Raw genomic sequence first — 19,399 nt, 5'->3', positions numbered from 1 at the left:
CAGTCCGATAAGTTTGAGTTTATTTAATTCAACAAATTCAAATTAAATGTGTCAGTTTGCAGAATGTTTTCACGGCTGTAGCTACTTTGTTGCTTTTAACTTTTGTAGAGTGTCGCTGATTTATTTTTAAAGTCACTTATGCATCAATAAGTCATTTTCTTACTGTTCTCTGTTTCCACAACCATTGTGATAACACTGAGGGGGAAAAAAAGTATCAAATGCTCATAATGTACCAACTGTGTGTATGGAATAATCAAAAGAATGGATAGAAATACATAGAGATGACAGCCAAGACACCACTAAAAGAATTTCCCTTTCACAAAGAAAAAAAATGAAGTTTTCCACAACACACTGAGTATACTGCACACTGAGGATGATCCATCGAGGTGTCACTAGTGGGTGCATACCATGAGCAAGCCAGAGGTGGTGGCAACCCAAAGACGACCCAGGTCGTAGCTCAGGTGGTTTATTGGCATGCACATGGGGACGGACAACCAAGATGTACCTTGTGGGCGAGAGCTGTAAATGCCACGTCTGTTGAAAGAGAAGCAGTGAATATGTTAAAGGTTAAAGTGGTGTTTCCAATAGAACAAATGACTTCACAAGTTAGTTTTATAGGTCAGATTGGAGGAATACGGTTGAATGTATCTTATTGAAATGATATGTTTTAGCACACTGATTAACAAAGCTGCAGAATCTGCAAGGAGTCCTGGCTTACCTTTGGTAGACCCGACCATTTGTGGCCAATCCAAACACAGTTCCATCAGTCGAAATCTCCACCATTTTCATGCTTATCCCTGACACTCTGATCCAGGAAGAGGTGCCACAGGTGGTTGGTATTACTCTCTGTCAGTAGAAACATATGGAGGTGTTGTCATGTTCTATTACAGATTAATAACGTTTCACCGACAAGACATTAAGAGATTTCACCAGCTCTGTGGTTTCCAACCTGTGTGACGTAGACTTGCGAGCTTGTGTCAACACCCCAGCAAACGTTGCTAGGGCTGCAGCTTATGTACTTCATCTTCCTTGACAGGGATGACCAGCTCACAGATCCCGTACCTTTGTAGGCTGAGGCGTAGCTACTGCGCAGACAGTAAGTAACATTACTGGGTGTTATTCCAACAACCTGGCCATCGCCACCTGCATCCACCTGCCGCAAAGATCCTGAAGACACACAGAGGCAGGGTTAATTTAGACAGCAAGCAGTCATATTTAGGTAATGTGTGGAGTATAGTAAGTGTGGCAAATGTGCAGGAGCACCATGATGCAATAGCAATATTATATGATACATGGTTGGTTAGTCTCTGTGGATTGCATTTATTCAGATATATAAATAGTTACCTGAAACTGCTGTGAAGTTGTTGGCAATGAATTTTACACCTTGTTTGAGGTGTCAGTGCCCCAGATCCCAGCAGGTCCTACTGTGACATGGTTCAGTCTAACAGTGCCGAGTCTGGACCAGTAGCTTCCACTGAGAAAGTAAGCATAGTAGTATCTGTCTCGAACCACCACCATGCCCTGTCCAGCATCAATCTGTGCTACATTGCTGTAGAGGCGAGGACCCTCAGTGCATGTCCAGCCTGTGAAGACAAAACAACAGAAGTTAAAAAAAAAATCTGCTCTTCACACTGCTTTAGCTGTCAATGTTGCAAGCTTGGAAAAAAAAAAAACTTATCTGAAAACTTACCATGACTGGCTGCCAGGCAACACAGCATCAGCAAGAAGGTCTTCATTGCTGGTCTCCGTGTCTACGTCTGCTTGTGAGCTGGGATGTATTTGGTTGGAGCTGCTGTCCTACAGACTGATGGAGTCTGCCCAGCTTGTATACACTAGACTGATGGGTGTGATCATGTGCTTGGTTCCTGGCAAAAATGGGCTGTTCGAGAAAGCTATGAGGAAGTTTTTTTTATTTGAACCCTATAACCTTTCATTTCAAACAATCCCCTGGTTTGATGACTTTGGTGATGGAGAACCTCCCATTTCGCACTAGTTAAAAAAAACTCAAGGATCTTGCCAACCAGTAAACCCTGAGGGAATGTTCGAGCATGACTTCGCAAAGTCACCAGTCTTGTTTGGCAGCTCAAAATCTGACAATGAGCTTTCAGGCAATCCACCTAAGGCTGTGAAAACATCACATCATTTAGATTGCCTCATTTGTGAATAGTATAACTAATCTAATTGTAAGTTTTCCATCATACAATTAGGACATAACCAGCACCTAGCTTTGTTGGGTACAGGACTATAGATCAGCAGATAATGACCTTAAAGAAATAGCTTGGCCTTCTGGGAAATGTTGATATCTTTTGTTGTCTTGCCAAGAGTTATAGCAGAACATAGATATCACACTTATTTGCGGTTTGAATACGAAGGTGACGTCAGCAGCTGCTTATAGCTAAGAAGAGGATCAGGGCTCGCAACGGGGTGAAATGAAACAAAATGAACGCAATTTTCAAAAAAGATGTTGAAAGAAGTTTAATTTTATTTTGAAATGAACACATTTGATCAGCTGTGACACAGTGGGAAAGGCCTCTAGTTTCCTCAAAGTTAGCATTAGTAAGTACAAGGGCAGTATGAAGGCAGGGGGAGAAAATACTCTATCTTGCTTGTATTACAGTTCCAGTCTTCTTTGGCAATGAAAAGTCCAGGATGTATCGATGGTGTCCCTGTAAAACAGTGATGTTTAAACATTTTCACGGCACTGGCAAGCAGGGAGGCAAGGACTAAAAGGGCCAGTTCACTGAAAAACATGAAAGGCTGTCTTATAGCTCCCAAATCCTCAGCAGAACTTGAATTTTTAGTGTATGGGTTACTGCTAAAAACCCCAACTATGTCCCAAAGATTCTGAGAAAGTTATTCATGCCTTTATTACCACCACTTGGTTAGACTATTATAATTTTGATCGGAAAAAAAGTGTGATCACATTGCTCCCGCACTGTCCTCTTTCCTAACCCTAACCCTGTCCATTTTGAAACTTGTTTTAAGATTTTATTGTTTGTTTTCAAAGTTTTAAATAAGCTGGTTCCATCTTTGGAGAATTTTTTGCATCTTCATACCCCTAAAAAGAGCCCTGATATCAACCAACCACATGAGCCTTTTCAGCTGCTCGTCCTAATTTTTAGAACATTATACCTTTTATGTGAGATCTGCTCAAACTCTAGGGATGTTTCAGTGAGTTTGTAAGTCGAATTTGGTTTAATCTCATTTTGTTTTATTCTTATTATCGTTTTATTTTCTATTTCAATTCTTATTTTTTAATTTTACAACACTTTGTCTAACTCTTACTTTAAATGTGTACTATAAATATATTTGGCTAAGACTGCTAAAACGTTCTTTCCCTTAGAGAAGGGGATTTTAAGAATGTAGATAATGGAGGAGCTCGTGGGAAATGCACAGACAAAATTGACATTTAGTGAGTTAGATCACACCCAATGTGAAACTTTTATTCTGAAACTAAAGCTACATTTTCATGATTAATAAAACATCACACTTGGACTGACACTTTCACAACAACTGTTATTTAGAAACTTGGTTAACTTTAGGCTGGGTTCAAGTTTTGTTCATTTGTTCCATGTTTGAAGTTACTCCTTCATTTTCAGGGCTTCCAGGGTAATGAGTCCAACCATTTACAGTTTTCTCAATTGATAAGACACTGTTCCTGAAAAACAGCACACATTTCCCAACACGCTGAGGTGAAGGGTTTAGTTCAGGCAACTGGACTTATTCTTGTGATCTTGAAGATGTTTCGCCTCTCATCCAAGCGACTTCTTCAGTTCTAAGACTAGTTTGGAGAGTCCCGGGTATTTAACCACGAGAGGTGAAAGTGGGCTAAGGCTGATGGTATCTACTAAAAGACTAAAGAAATCTTTCAACAACAGGTGTTGAATTCCAATGAGGTATTACAGTTTACCTCAAATGCTAAAACACATTTCACAAATGTTTCCTCCATTTTCCCCAATGTCTACTTTCACACCAAAAGAGCAGCTCAAAGATTTCAAAAATGTACACATTATACACTACAGCAACAATTGAAAACACAATGTTCAATTTGTGAGAAGGTTCTTTGCTTCATAACTGCCAATGCATATTTTTTGAAACTTTACTGGATCTTCTTAGAATAGATCTCTGTAGAGGATTGGGCATTTAGATTTGTGAGTTTCACATGAAGAGTATAAATCTATAGAAAATACTATGAGGGGCCGTACAAGACTTAATTCATTCTCGTCCTCTCACACACATATATTTTCTCTCATACTCACATACATTCTCCTGTCACACACATATATTTTCACTCTCTTACACGCATACACAGGTATGGGAATTTTCCGCGGATCCGCCGATTTCCGGTGATTTCAAGTTTGAACACTTGATGGTAACGACGTTAACGATAGCTTGTTAATGACGATTGTAAACGGCCCAGCGATTGGAAGTCGCTGCGCCGCCGCCGCACACATACCCCCCCCCCCCCCCCCCAACAACTTTCCGCTGGAATCAGAACTTGCTGATCCCATCCCTGCATACATTCTCCTCTCACACACATACATTCTCTTTTCACACACATATATTTTCACTCTCTTACACACTTACATTCTCCTCTCACACACATACATTCTCCTTTCACACACATAAATTCCTCTTTCGCATACATATATTTTAATTTTCACGCACACACACATTTTCCTTTCACATACATACATTTTCACTCATGCACACACGTACATTCTCCTCTCAAATGCATATATTGTCACACTTGCACATACGCACAGTCTCCTTTCACATTCATACATTCTCCTAAATAAATAGACATATTGTAGTGGGTTTACAAAATTCACCCACGGAACATTGAGTGTTGTGGTTGTGATTTGCACACGGACTGTTGAGGCTGTTACTCTTCCTGTTTATGGTTCGGTTCCACGTGTACTGTGAGTGCTGTATTCATTCTTTTAATGTCAGTAAAGTGGTTAGCATCTGTGTTCGATACTCCACCTCAGACTCCCATTCTTCGGCACACAATATGTACAAAGAAAATATCTGCATGTAGGAGAAGAATGTAGATATATGTGCAGATATATGTCTATTTCTTTAGGAGAATGTATGAATGTGAAAGGAGAATGTGTGTACGTGCAAGTGTGACAATATATGCATGTGAGAGGAGAATGTATGTGTGTGCATGAGTGAAAATGTATGTATGTGAAAGTAAAATGTGTGTGTGCGTGAAAATTAAAATATGTGAAAGATGAATGTATGTGTGTGAGAGGAGAATGTATGTGAGTATGAGAGAAAATATATGTGTGTGACAGGATGAGAATGAATTAAGTCTTGTAAGGCCCTCATAAAATACTGTACGTACACTACTGTACTGTAACACAAGTTACACAACTCAATGCAAAAACAGAGAATCTATTGCACACAACAGTACTCATTGAAAACATGTTCAGGGTGTGAATTTTTTGTATTTACTTTATTCACAGCACACATGCACCACGATCACTGTGCGGCATCATGTCGCTGAGCTGCATCGGGCCACATCACCTCATCCACATCACAGGCTATATTCTCCCTATGGACCCGTTTCACACGCATCTTTGGCGCCGGAGAACTCGGTCTATTGTGGCCAAGCTGACATCAATGTTCTCAAAGTTGACATTATCGGCAATGACTTTGTCTCTGATCACCCGGAGTGTGATGAGGTTGTTCTCACGAACCATATCCACAATGAGGGTTTCTTGTGCTGCTGTAAATATGGCAACCCGCCCACCTGTATATGGCATGCTTTCAACTCTAAAGAAAGTAACATGTGTTTTCAATTGACATGTTTTGCAATAGCAACTGAGATGAAACCAATAGACGACTTTCACAGGCTTGTAAAACTGCATTGTGACAAAGAAAGCAATAGAGTACAATACCTGTTGTGTTGTCTGAATGCCCTGATAATGGTGGCCACTGTGAACCTACTCAGGTTTGGACAGACTCTTAGTCCTGCTTCAGCCATTGTAATGCCATGGACAAGGACATGGTCAATGACTGTTGCTCGCATCTCGTCCGTAATGATGGTGCGAGGTTGTCTCGCTCTTCCTCCTGGACCTTCTCTGCTCCCTCATTGGCCTGCTCCTCTTCCTCCTCTGATTCAAACTCCTCTTCCTCGTTGGCCTGCTCCTCTTCCTCCATTGCCAGTTCCTCTCCCTCCTCTGACTTGAATTCCTCTTGCCCTGACTCTGCCTTCATCCATTGTGTTTGTTTGGAATCTTCAGCAAACTGTGCACTCTGAACTTGCTTTTATACATGTGGTCACATCATTAGCAACAAGTGTCTTCAATTTCGAGTCGTTGTGTGTAATGAATGACACCAGGTGTGTTCATTGTGCTCAAATATTGCTGACTGTGGCAAGCATTTTGGATCACATGAGCTTTCATTTGAGAATATGAGCAGAGTTCCTTTGCAACTTGTGTTTTAGCAAGGCAAAATGTGTTTAGATTTATGAGAACGGAGGATTGTGTGTTGTGAATTGTGTCTTCATGTTAAATGTGTTAATGACATTGGCAAATGAAGGCTAGATTTATTAAATGTGTTTAGACAACTGGTCATGTAGTTTAGAGGATTGGCTTTTGAGTTTTAGCATTTGAGAAAAACTGTAATATGGTAATAGAGGGGGGCCTCATGAGAGTCGTTGATTTAGCGGCGCACTGAGTAGCCTCCTACCTATGACTCATCATCATGTGAGTCATTAGGCTCACCTGAGTAAAGGTATGAAGAGTGGTGAAATCTTCTGGGGAGATCGTTTTGATTGCATTTGTTTTGTGTGCATTTGTTCCAGAGAGTTTTTCAGTTGGATTCTGATGATACACATGAATATATCTGAGACAATTTTAGTTTTATAGAGAACTATTGATTTGTGAATGGTTAAATATGAACCCTCAAGTTATTGTGGTGTTTCTACCACCATATTCTCCCTTTCTGAATCCTATAGAAGAATTATTCTCTACATGGAGGTGGAAGGCATATGAGCAGCAGCCATACTTTTTGGAAAATCTCTTCAATCAGTGGTCTAGGCATGTGGTGATGTTTCTGTTGATGCAGATCAGGGCTGGATCAGACACAATAGGTCTTTCTTTCCAAAGAAAACACAGCTTGTGATGTTGGTGAGGTCCTGTGGCCTGACCAGACTGAAAGAATTGATGCAGATGTGGTGTAAATATTTGCATACTGCACTGTGTAAAATACAGTGCTTTATTTTTTTTTAATCTAAAATAATTTTTATTTTGAAATGTACAGTCAAGAACTGCAATGGCCCCCTCTGATTTATTTATAGGATGCATTTGTGTTTAAGCTGTTGAGGACTATATCTTTTTTACACTTCATGTGAAAACACAGTGAGAGAGGAGTATTTTGTATTTAGCAATGCAGTGTCCTAGTTTTGCTTTGTGTGTCTAAATTTTGAGAACAAAGTTCAGATTTTGACAATTAAGTGCGCTTTTGACACAAGTGTGCAGTGCTTTTTGAATTGTGTTCAAATAAAAAAAATAGTGTGTTGGGAAATGTGTGTGGTTTCTCAGGAACAGTGTATGAGAATATAAAGTTAAAAAAATATGGCTGTGTGTATGTGTGTGTGGGGGGGGGGGGGGGGGGTGAGTGGGTGTGTGTGTTGCTGGCATGTTTGTTGCATACCTGTGTAATTATGTTTGCGCTGATGTTCCAGTAAAAGGTGTGCACTAAACATAACACACGTCATATCCAAATAATCCTTGTCATTCATAATTAACATTTGTCTCACTATGCTTCTGGTGTCTGGGGCTTTGGGGAACATACAAGTTGTAATACAGTTTGATCCGTTCTGGGAGTCGATGAATTTACTTCCGTTTTGGCCATTCCTGGACATATGGGATGGGAATCTGCAAACATCAGACATAAATGTCAAATGTTTCGCCTTTGGAACAGACTGGTGACTATGTCCAATCAGAGAATCACAAAAAAGATATTTCATTGGGACATCTCCAATCATGACCCCTGGGCTGATGAGCTAAAAGTCTTTATTTCATTTGAACAACTCATTTACTTTTTATAGTCGGTTTTTCTGTAATATTCACAAGATGGGGAGTAATATGTTTCTTAGGTTTAGAAAACAAATGGTCTGTTGATATTTGGTATAAACCAGAATTATGAACTTATTGTCTTATGAAGGACAAGTACAGTGTTGGAACCTTTAACCTAAAGTTAAACAAAAGACAGAGATTCCTGTGTGCACAGTTACGCTCAGGAACCCTTCGCTTTAGAGATTAGGACGTTTAATGCTGCTCCAGAGAAGGACAGACTTTGTTTGCTGTGTAATTTAGGTGAAGGTGAGAATGAGGTTCATTTTATTTTTTACTGTCCTGTATACGAAGATGTAAAAAAGATATTTTTTAGTAAGATGTCCTCTGTTTATTTTGATTTCTTTTGGTTCAAAAACAAAACCTTTGTGTAATTATGTTTGCATATGAGTGAAAGTGTGGGTTTTCATAGACATTATCTAGGTGAACTTTTGCCCTAGTTTCTACCACTGCCAGTATTTTCAGTAATAACACAGTTCACACCTGTGTGAACGATGCTGCGTAACAGGAACTATACTGAGACTTTACAGAACAGTTTCAGGATTACAGGATAAGCAGCATACTTTTAACGCAGCAGCAAAAGTTAAATACAAGGGAGGGTTGATGCAAGTTACCCGAAATCATTTGTAAAACCCATCATTTCATTTTAATTTGGAAGTCAAAAAAAAAAAGAACAAAACAAAGTGAAGCTGCAAAGTAGTTGAGGTCAGGTCTGGTTTGTTGTGTTTAGCTCACTAATGAACGTGACTGCACTAAAACGAATGACAACATTCGTAACAACACCCAAAACATAAATGATCTGTCACGAACGAGCGGGTTGGACCCGAGCAGAGAGCCACACTACCAAGGCTGGCTGGAATGAAGGTGCTTTATTGTTAGGGGTGAAAAGTGGCTTGGTGGGGGGAAAACCAGGGTGCAGGAGCGGGGAGGTCCAGGCAGGGACAGAAGGGGTCCAGGCAGGACTGGGGGTCCAGGCAGGAACGGGGGATCCAGGCAGGAACAGGGGGATCCAGGAGGGGGAAACCGGTGATGACTGGGTTGGGGAGAGCCGGATGGGAAGGAGGATGGCGGGGATCCCGGACAGCTGAATGTGGGGTCTTTGTTCAACAATCTGGCAGAGAGTGGAAGGATGAGCCGGTTCTTATTGCAGAGGTGTGTAATCAGAATGATGTTCATCAGCTGTCCGGGAGCCGTAGAGGTGATTGATTGCCTGAGTGGAGTCAGCTGGGAAGCTGGACTCCACTCAGGCACCGAGCTGCATAGGGAGAGACAGGGCAGAGGAGCGGATGGGAGACAGCAAGACAGACAGGGCATAAGAGGGAGAGAGATGGGGAAAAAGGTATTTGGGATGCCAGATGGGAAAGACAGGGGATGAGAAGGGAGCTCTGACATGATCACAAAACCTATAACTCATATTTAATCTGTGGAGGCAAAAAAAAAAAATTATAGCCAATGAGATTTCCTGTGTGTCCAGTCTGTAGGGACACCCTGTAGTCACTGACACTGAAATGCCATCACCGGGTTTTGCAGAACCATGTATTGGAGTCTGGCAGCAGTATGTGAGCTGATGCAGCCTGTGTTGGACTCGTCTTGGCTGCTTAATCATGTGGGCTCCTACTGGCTCACCACAGACACTGGCATGCTGAATCCTTCACCCTCTCCTCCTCCTCCTCCTCCTCCTCCTCCTCCTCCTCCTCCTCCTCCTCCTCCACCTACACCATCTCGCTTGGCATTTCTCAGCATGGGGCATCGAGGAAATTTACAACAATATCTGACAGCAAATTCATAGCGGGTCCTTGTTTGTGTTACAATGCATGTATTTACATGCACTTCCTTGTCCTTACACTCCTCATAAGGGTCAAACATCTTCAGTAATGTGCAAGCATTTCATTACTTTTAAGTTCTTTGGTATATTCTGTCACCTTCTCTTCAGAGTCTATGCCCTCCAATTCATTCCTCTCTCTGTCTCCTTGATAAAGAATAAATGTACCTGTTTTCCTCCTGTTTCTTCACCTTCACATTAAATAGAGCTACAGCCTGTTTCCTGGTAAACAGACTCACTTTTTACAGACTGCAGAGCAGGTATGAGACATCATAAATCCTCCAGAATGCGGTCCTGCATTTTAATGTTAGAAGTGTGCTGTAGGTTGCATACTTCTTTACTGGCTAACTCTTTCATAACTCTTTCAATTTTCTTCACTGACCCTTGTACATGAGCATATTTTTACAGATGATACCTGTATCACACAGTTTGTTAATGTGATTAGCCCATCAAGGAATGCGGTGGTGTTATGTGACGATCAGCACTGGTTTGTCTGTCTGTTAGCAACATTACTCAAAAACAGACAAACAGATTTGGATGCAATTTTCAGGGAAGGTCATAAATGACACAAAGACGAAGTGATAAGATTCTGGCAGTGATGCGTCTTACAGTCTGGATCCCTGGACCTGTTAAAGATTTCTGTATCAGTGCGAGATGGAGGCACGGCGTCACTGTAACAATGATAACAAGTGAACACTACATGATTCCGATCCTTCTACAAATTGACCACTGCGGACTGTGAATTTTTTTTTAAAGATTTCCTCCATCGGAAATCATGCAATGTCTGAGCATCCTTGGCAGAGCACTGTGCTCTCTGAGTCTTTCTTGTTAGCGTTGTTTCTTTTGAAAAACTGAAGAAAAAAAAAACATTTGTCTACTGAATTCTTACCAGAAGGAGAATAGCAGTTTCTTGGCTTTTTGAGGGTTTGTTGTTGTTGTTTACTTCCAGTCACTTACTGCTGACTCATTTATGTACGGCAATATTAAGTCCTGCGTGCCTATGGAAACAGTTCAACTCTAGAGACATATTTTATGATGCTAAATGTATCTTCCAACAATGGTGACAGCTAGCGTCTCTGTATACCATTTTTGAACTGTGGTGCATTTATTTTATTGATCAGATATATTTTATTTTCCTCTCTGTCTGTTTAGTTTAGTTTATTAGTTTAGTTAACAGGGACAATGTACAAACACATTAATCTTTAAAAGAAAAGATGCTTTGCACTATGGAGCAATAGGAGTGCCAAATCAAAATATGAATAAATAAATAAATAAATAAATAAATGTGGAAATATAAAGAGAAATAATTAAATAAATAAATGTGGAAATATAAAGAGAAATAAATAATTAAATAAATAAATAAATGTGGAAATATAAAGAGAAATAAATAATTAAATAAATAAATGTGGAAATATAAAGAGAAATAAATAATTAAATAAATAAATAAATGTGGAAATATAAAGAGAAATAAATAATTAAATAAATAAATAAATGTGGAAATATAAAGAGAAATAAATAAATAAATAAATAAAAAGGAAAATTTTGTCTTTGCTTTTACCTTTTCTGTTTTTTCCTTTTATTTGTTTATTTATTTATTTCTCTTTATATTTCCACATTTATTTATTTAATTATTTATTTCTCTTTATATTTCCACATTTAATTATTTAATTATTTATTTATTTATTTCCCTTTATATTTCCTCAGTCCACCAAGAAAAGGAAAAATGCAAATCAGTTTGCTCTGGGCGGGGATTCTGAACACAGGAGTCCTGCCTGACACCAGCTCCCAGCACGGCTGAAGTGAAGCCATGTCACCGTTGAGCTTCAGCTTATTCTGCCACTGATAAGAAAATAAACATTAATTTACCGAATTAGCAGCGTCCTTTCAGTGTCTGATGGCAGAATCAGCCGAAGTTCCACGGTGACACGGCTTCACTTCAGCCGTGATCGGAGCTGGCGTCAGGACAGAAGCCTGTGTGCGGGTACGACTCCCCACCCTGAAAAGGAAGCCCCGCCCAGAGCAAACTGATTTGCATTTTTCTATTTCATGGTGTCAGGCATTATGAAATAACCACCAAGAAATAAAATGCAAATCAGTCTGCTTTCACTTGGTGGACTGAGCTGTCAATCAAATGGCTCTAGGCGGGGCTTCCTCGTCGTTCCTGATCACAGGCATATGAAGAGTAGACACGACACGCCCCTCTGAGCGGCCTGTGATCAGGAACGACGAGGAAGCCCCGCCTAGAGCCATTTGATTGACAGCTCAGTCCACCAAGTGAAAGCAGACTGATTTGCATTTTATTTCTTGGTGGTTATTTCATAATGCCTGACACCATGAAATAGAAAAATGCAAATCAGTTTGCTCTGGGCGGGGCTTCCTTTTCAGGGTGGGGAGTCGTACCCGCACACAGGTTTCTGTCCTGACGCCAGCTCCGATCACGGCTGAAGTGAAGCCGTGTCACCGTGGAACTTCGGCTGATTCTGCCATCAGACACTGAAAGGACGCTGCTAATTCGGTAAATTAATGTTTATTTTCTTATCAGTGGCAGAATAAGCCGAAGCTCAACGGTGACATGGCTTCACTTCAGCCGTGCTTGGGAGCTGGTGTCAGGCAGGACTCCTGTGTTCAGAATCCCCGCCCAGAGCAAACTGATTTGCATTTTTCCTTTTCTTGGTGGACTGAGGTAAAAAGGAAAATTTTGTCTTTGCTTTTACCTTTTCTGTTTTTTCCTTTTATTTATTTATTTATTTATTTCTCTTTATATTTCCACATTTATTTATTTAATTATTTATTTCTCTTTATATTTCCACATTTATTTATTTATTTAATTATTTATTTCTCTTTATATTTCCACATTTATTTATTTAATTATTTATTTCGCTTTATATTTCCACATTTATTTATTTATTTATTTATTTATTTATTTATATTTTGATTTGGCACTCCTATTGCTCCATATTGCACCAGATTATAGCTATTTGCTAATTTCCATCTGCAGTCCCTGGGCAGATACAACATATATAATGAATATAAAACAGTATATTAAACAAATTCTAAAAATTAACCTTAGCTCATCAATAAAATACATCAGATTACACATACATTTATATATAACTTATTCAGGATAAAATAATCGAAATATATAAAACAAAAGCAGCAACAACAATAAAATCAAAACATTACGTTACTTAAATAAAAGAGAAACACTTTACTATGGACTAGTGCTGACATGTCTGATTATTGAGAATATGTGTTTTTAAATTTTTTGAGAAAGTGTGTAGATCTACAGATGTCTTCAAGCTAACTGGGAGGTTGTTCCAGTGTTTGATAATTTTATAAGAGAAGGCTGCTCGACCAAACGCAGATGATCTATAAAGGCTAGCGCAGTTTTTTTGTGCAGTAGAACGTGTTGATCGGGTCGTCTGATCAGAATAAAGTCTAATGAAATTTTTTAATGGAGGTGGAGCAATATTATTTACAATTTTGAAGACAGTTCTTAAATTTGTATATAAAATCAAATTGTCAAAGCTGAGCATTTTATATTTACAAAAATATTACAGTGATCATGGCACAGAGGTTTTCTGTCATGTATTTTCAATGCCTGATTATAGAGAGATCTGAGTGATTTGAGTGTGGTTTCATTGGCCTGAGATCAACAGGACAAACAGTAATATGAGGAATGATCATGGCATTGAAGTACAAGAAAGAGGCCTCAGTTGTCAAACTCTTCCTGATGTGCTTAAAGGAGGATATATTGTATTTAATAGAGTTACATTGTTTTTTAATATGATTTTTGAAACTTAAAGTTTGGTCAAGATGGACTCCTAAATATTTTATGTCTTTCACAATGTTGATTTTATTCCCATTTACGTAGATATTTGGAATTTCATTGTGAATTTTTGACTTTGAAAAATACATTCCAACTGTCTTGTTGAGGTTTAGTGTCAAGTGAGAAGATTTGAGCCAATTACTAATAATGTTCATTACAAGGGACAGTTTGGATGCCACCTGCTCCACATCCTTTCCATGTACACAGATGACGGCATCATCTGCATACATGATGATGTCTACCTCTCTGCACACAGCCGGGAGGTCATTAATATACATACTGAACAACAAGGGACCCAGAATTGATCCTTGTGGGACCCCAGTTGTGCAGGACTTAAAGAAGGACATTGAATTGCTTGTTCTGACACACTGCACACGGCCAGAAATATATGATTCAAGCCATTGCAAAGTGCCAGAGGACAGATTATATTGGGAAAGCTTAGACAGTAGGACACGATGGTCTACAGTGTCGAAGGCCTTTCGAAGGTCCAGGAACACTGCACCCACCGTACCCTCCTTATCCAAGCTTGCCCTTATGTTTTCTGTTAGATAACAGCAAGCTGCATCTGTGGAATAATTGCGTCGGAAACCGAACTGCATTGGGTGTAGTAAATTATTCTTGTTTAAATGTTCTGTTATCTGCTCAACAATGGCTTTCTCAAGAATTTTAGATGCTACAGGCAAAATACTGATTGGCCTGGAGTTTGCCATTTCATTTTTACGCCCTGATTTGTGAATTGGGGTTATCAGTGCAGTTTTGAAGACACTGGGGAACAAGTTTTCATCAATTGACTTATTGATTATTTGTGTTATAGTTGGAATTAAAATCTCCCTATATTGTTTAATAAGGGAAATATCTAGCCCCCAGAAATCTTTTACTTTTGATTTAGATAGAGATTGTACTATTTCATCAGCCCTAGAATGATCGATATATTTAAGGCACAAAGCCATCTCATTACTATAGGTTAAGGGCTGAGGTACTGAAAATAAACTCGACGGTCCAGAGTTATTCTTCACGATTTCATGAACTGAATCAATAAAATAATTATTGAAGTGATTTGCCACTACTGGACCATCATTGCAACATCTCCCATCTATTATTAACTCTATATTTGTTCTGTTTGATTGCCTTTTCCCTGTTAGTTTGTCAATTGTTTGCCAAAGCTGTTTAGTATTTCCTTTAGCTTGTTTGATCATATTGAGGAAAAATGTTGCTTTGGATTGCCAAAGTTGCTGTATTACTTTATTTCGAAGGCCATTATAGGCCTCTGATTTGTTTCCATACTTGCCCCCTGTCCCCTCTGTTTAAACACTGCCTGCAGTTCAGTCTAAAAGTTAGAAAATTTTAGTCCAAAGACTGTTGGTTAAAGCTGTGTGGCTTCTTTGCTGTGCAAAGAGCAACATTTTTTGTTTCTTTTCTACAGAATCTGGTGGAAACAATTGATTTTTAAATTAGACACACGGAGATCACAGATTTTTTTTTAATGAAATGCCAAAATTTGGTTAATATTCCTGATGAAATTCCACATATGATGCCATTCTGGACCAACTGAAAATAGTGTAATTCTGATGATTTTTATAAAGATAACATGCCTTTAAAATCCCCCAGGGGTTTTAGGGTTCAGAGGGTTAAACGTACCATAAAACTTAGACACATCAGCTTTCATAAACATATATTAGAGTAATCTTTCCCCACTCACTGCATGAGGCCAGTAATTAAAATCTCTGATGGCCTGCTCCAAGACTGATGGTCCAAGGTCACCTCCAACAGACACCTCCAGCACCGCTGAGCCCCGGTGATTTACCGTCCAGGGAGACAGACCTCCACAAATCCTCAGAGACATCCCACTGAGTGTGTTCACCAAGAACCGTGAGACTGATGGCTCTATCCGCTCTGTGATGTTGGGGCGATTCATCACAGGAACACAAGTTTAGCTGTGCATGAGTATGTGTGTGTTGCGTTCACCACAATGTGTGGCATTTATCTCTGCATCTGACCTCATCCCTAATGTATACTGACAGTCAATAGAAACTTTGAGGTAGAAATGTACGCAGAATTCTACTTGTAGGGGGGTTGTAATTATTCATTGTGGATTTACTGATGATCTAGTGCCCTGGTAGTTGAGATAATGATGAGTTGTCATTTTGTCATGATTCATTGCACATGGGTTGGTCCCTTTGCAAAAGTGAACCAAATACACCCCAAGCAATACTCAGTGAGTATCTGCACAGTTTGACAATGGGTTTTGAAGGCCTATATAAAGGCCCAAAAAAGGCCACCATTGTTAGTCCAGTGAACAGCATCATGCCGCGTCTATCACATGAACAAAGTCTCCGGGCACTGGGTATGGTGGAGGCCGGTTTGAGCTACAGTGATGTAGCCAGGCGTATGGGCTGTTCCCAACCCACAATCAGAAGCCTGGTCCAAAGCATGCGTCGACGGATTGCTGCCTGCATCGAAGCAAATGGAGGCCATACTCGGTATTGACTGTTGTGACTTTGTGTTTGGCAGGTGCCGTTTTCTTTTGTGAAATTTTTTATTTTGAAATCATTCTTGAAACTTTAGATTTTTGTTTCTATATGCCAATATGCTAAACATATATATCATATCATGTTTATGATATGATATATCGTGATCACTTCATCATATGAAGAAAATCCAGTTTTGGGCTTCAAAATAAAAATTATGTTGAAAAATATGGTCTCAAAGTTTTTAATGACTGTCCGTGTACATGTCTAACGTAAGATGAAAATAAGTTGTGTCGTTACACAGCAAACAAACAAAACACTTCTTAAAACTTTCTTGTCTTTTTTTTATTAGTTGTTCTACTAGTCATTCTCAAGTCTTATATCTGGGGGAATATTGAGTGAAAGAACTGCAAACAGGGCTAAAAAAAACAGAAGGATCTAATAGAGGGAGGAATAGAACATTTATTTGTAAGATAGCTATGCATAGACCACAGTGCACAATCAGCCTCACAATGTGAAGATGACAGTTAGCAGGGGTGGAAGTCTCAGGCAATCTCACCACTGGTGTCTGATTCTTGATGGCATGATTCAATTTAAAATCAATTCTCAGTTCAAAGCATTTCTTGATTACACAGACAGAAAGACAGCTCTGTGTTTTGGCCTCCGCTGCGCCCTGCCAGTTAAGCTCTTAACTAACATTATTACAAATATGTTTCTTCCATTTGTAAATCGATGCAGAATTGTAGGAGATAAGAACTGCGATTCTCATATGAACCGAATTCTTTAACCCACCCCGAGCAGTTTAGGTTTCTGTCAGTTTTTTGCAAAAGATTTCTGCTGAAAGAAGAAAACCTGACATCAAAACACTTATTTGAATCAAAGTTGTTCCAGAGGTGAAAATAAGATAGCTGGGTTCTTATATGTCAATATTTAATGTTAATGCAACAATGCAAACTGACTTATCAGCTGCTTTTTTTTTTTTAACTGAAGCTCACTGAGAGTTATATGCCCAGTGTTAGAGCCAGACTCTACTGTTTAATGCCGCTGTCAAACACTTTGTCTTTTTTGTCGACACGTATCATGAGATATGCTGTTCGAACAGGCAGACAGTCTGCACTCTAGAAGTCCTGTACTCTCTGTGAAGCTACAGGGTGAACCCAAAAGTCCCCAGACCTCCAACTCATGTGCTTGACCACCTGTCTGTCCACAGATCTGACATGAATGTTGCAATAAACTCGAAGAAAGCTAACAAGCTGACTCCCAAATGTTGTAGTATTTTCTTTAATCAGTATTTCCCAACAATGTCATTTCACATTTCATCTGATTGCCTTTAGCTGTAGGCTCCTAGGTGTAGCTCTGAGGTAATGGACATCCCCCCAATATCTATACTCTGCTTACTCCTGATTAGCGGTCCATTTTTACTCTGCCAAGGAATGCAATGGAGTTATGTGACAATCCACACTTGTTTGTCTGTTTGTCTGTTAGCAATATTACTCAAAAATGGACGGATTTGGAGGAAATTTTGATTAGATTTTGGCAGTGATGCGGCTTTTAGTCTGGACCCACAAAGTTTTTAAAGATTTCTGTACCATTGATAGCGGCACAGCATCACTATAACCATGACAACAAGTGAACACTACGTCGGTTGCCTGCTGACGATCACGATTGTGATCCTGCTACAAATCGACCACTGCGGACTTACCGGAAATGACTCGAGGAATGAGCAGCCTTGGCGGAGTACTGCGCTCTCTGTTTGTTTTTCTTGTTTTTCTTCTGGGTCACAACGCATCTCGGCACCTATCAGGCCTGGAACCAGGGAGGTTTCATATAAACTGCTTCTGGTGACCGGCTTGTGTGAATGTGTGATGCAAATGACATACCAGGACTGATATGTAGCTGCTGAGTGCTATCTGTGTGCAGTGTGGAAGAGGGGATAGCACCGTAGGAGATATTCGGTAGTGTGTGTCAGGGTGGGCAGGGAAAACTCACATCAATGTCAGGTAAAAGAAAAAGTGACAAGAGAACTGCAACTATCTCTTTTTGTTGCACAATAAAATACTATTGCAAAGTGATGCAAGTACTTCAAAGTCAAGTCAAATTTACTAAGTCAATTTTTAGAAACCTCTAGCAAGTTTTAACTTCTTGTTTTAGCCCTGAAGAGTCTGTGCCTATAAAAAGCAAAAACCTGATTTCAGTTTGGTCACCATCCACTTCGAAGTAGTCTTCTTGTGCAACGATATGCTGCTCCCAGTGCTCCTGCCACACTTGGAACGCTCCCTGGAAATCCTGCTCCGTAAGCGTGTCAAGCACCATCTGCGACCGGTGCTGAATTGTGTCAAGATGGTGACCCCCTAACTTGAAATTTACTTTGGGCAAGAGGAAGAAGCTGCAGAGAGCCAGATGTGATGAGTAGAACATGTGGGGAGTGGTGATTGTGTTGGAGTGGCAAAAAAAACATTTACGTATCCAACGCTGTGAGCGAGTGTGTTGCCGTGATGGATCGCCCAGTTGCCATCATGCTACAATTCAGGTTCTTTTTCCCATATGTCCTCTCTAGACACCTTAGAATGTTGCTGTAGAACTACACAAAAATTTGGAAATGAGATTAAATTTGTAGAAAAAGGCGATTATAGTTTCATAAGTGTACTTTGCAACAAAATAAACATGATTATATAAAGAGGCACATATCAGAATACAGTTTTACTATAATTATCAGGTATTTGTATCTGTACTCTTGTTTCTATACTCAGCTGTTTCTTTCTAGACAGTTCTCAAGACATGGACACAGCTGAGATTAATTAGGATTTTTGTATGAAATCTCTCAAAAACCAAATAGCTAAAGTGAATAATGCAAATTGCGATTTGTTTTTCACTTTTGCACTGAAATTGTGACTCGTGCAAATCTTCTGAACTCTAAAACTGAGCCCTTCTTTACTTTTGTCAACATTTACTAAGTATTTGCCTGGTTACATCAAAGTATTCCTAATGGTAAATTGAGGAAAATAGTGCATATCGATAGAAGCAAAGTCTGATCAGGCAGTAAATGCATCCCAAAATCCACAGAATTCAAACAGTTTTTAATTATTTTTACCTTTTCAAGAAACACATTGTGAACAGAAACTTGAAGTTGCTTCCAAATGTTTTGTCTGTAGTGTATGTGTTGACTGTCTGACACCAGGGGACGAATGCACGA

The 19,399-nt window shown here is 39.5% G+C and overlaps 1 protein-coding gene across 1 annotated transcript; it reads right to left on the bottom strand.

Moving 5' to 3' along the window:
* Positions 1 to 242: 242 nt before the first annotated feature.
* On the bottom strand, positions 243 to 1,790 carry LOC110967734 (fish-egg lectin-like). Its single transcript, XM_051953024.1, is given in 6 exon segments — positions 243 to 534; positions 719 to 846; positions 950 to 1,167; positions 1,345 to 1,380; positions 1,383 to 1,583; positions 1,691 to 1,790. Coding segments are annotated over 6 exon segments (771 nt in total). The 5' UTR covers positions 1,737 to 1,790; the 3' UTR covers positions 243 to 392.
* Between the last annotated feature and the right edge of the window lie 17,609 nt (positions 1,791 to 19,399).

Source organism: Acanthochromis polyacanthus, chromosome 1 (genome assembly GCF_021347895.1).
Source record: "Acanthochromis polyacanthus isolate Apoly-LR-REF ecotype Palm Island chromosome 1, KAUST_Apoly_ChrSc, whole genome shotgun sequence".
NCBI classification, from domain to species: domain Eukaryota; kingdom Metazoa; phylum Chordata; class Actinopteri; family Pomacentridae; genus Acanthochromis; species Acanthochromis polyacanthus.
Note: the sequence above shows the minus strand (reverse complement) of the source record. Positions and strands in the feature narration are given on the sequence as shown.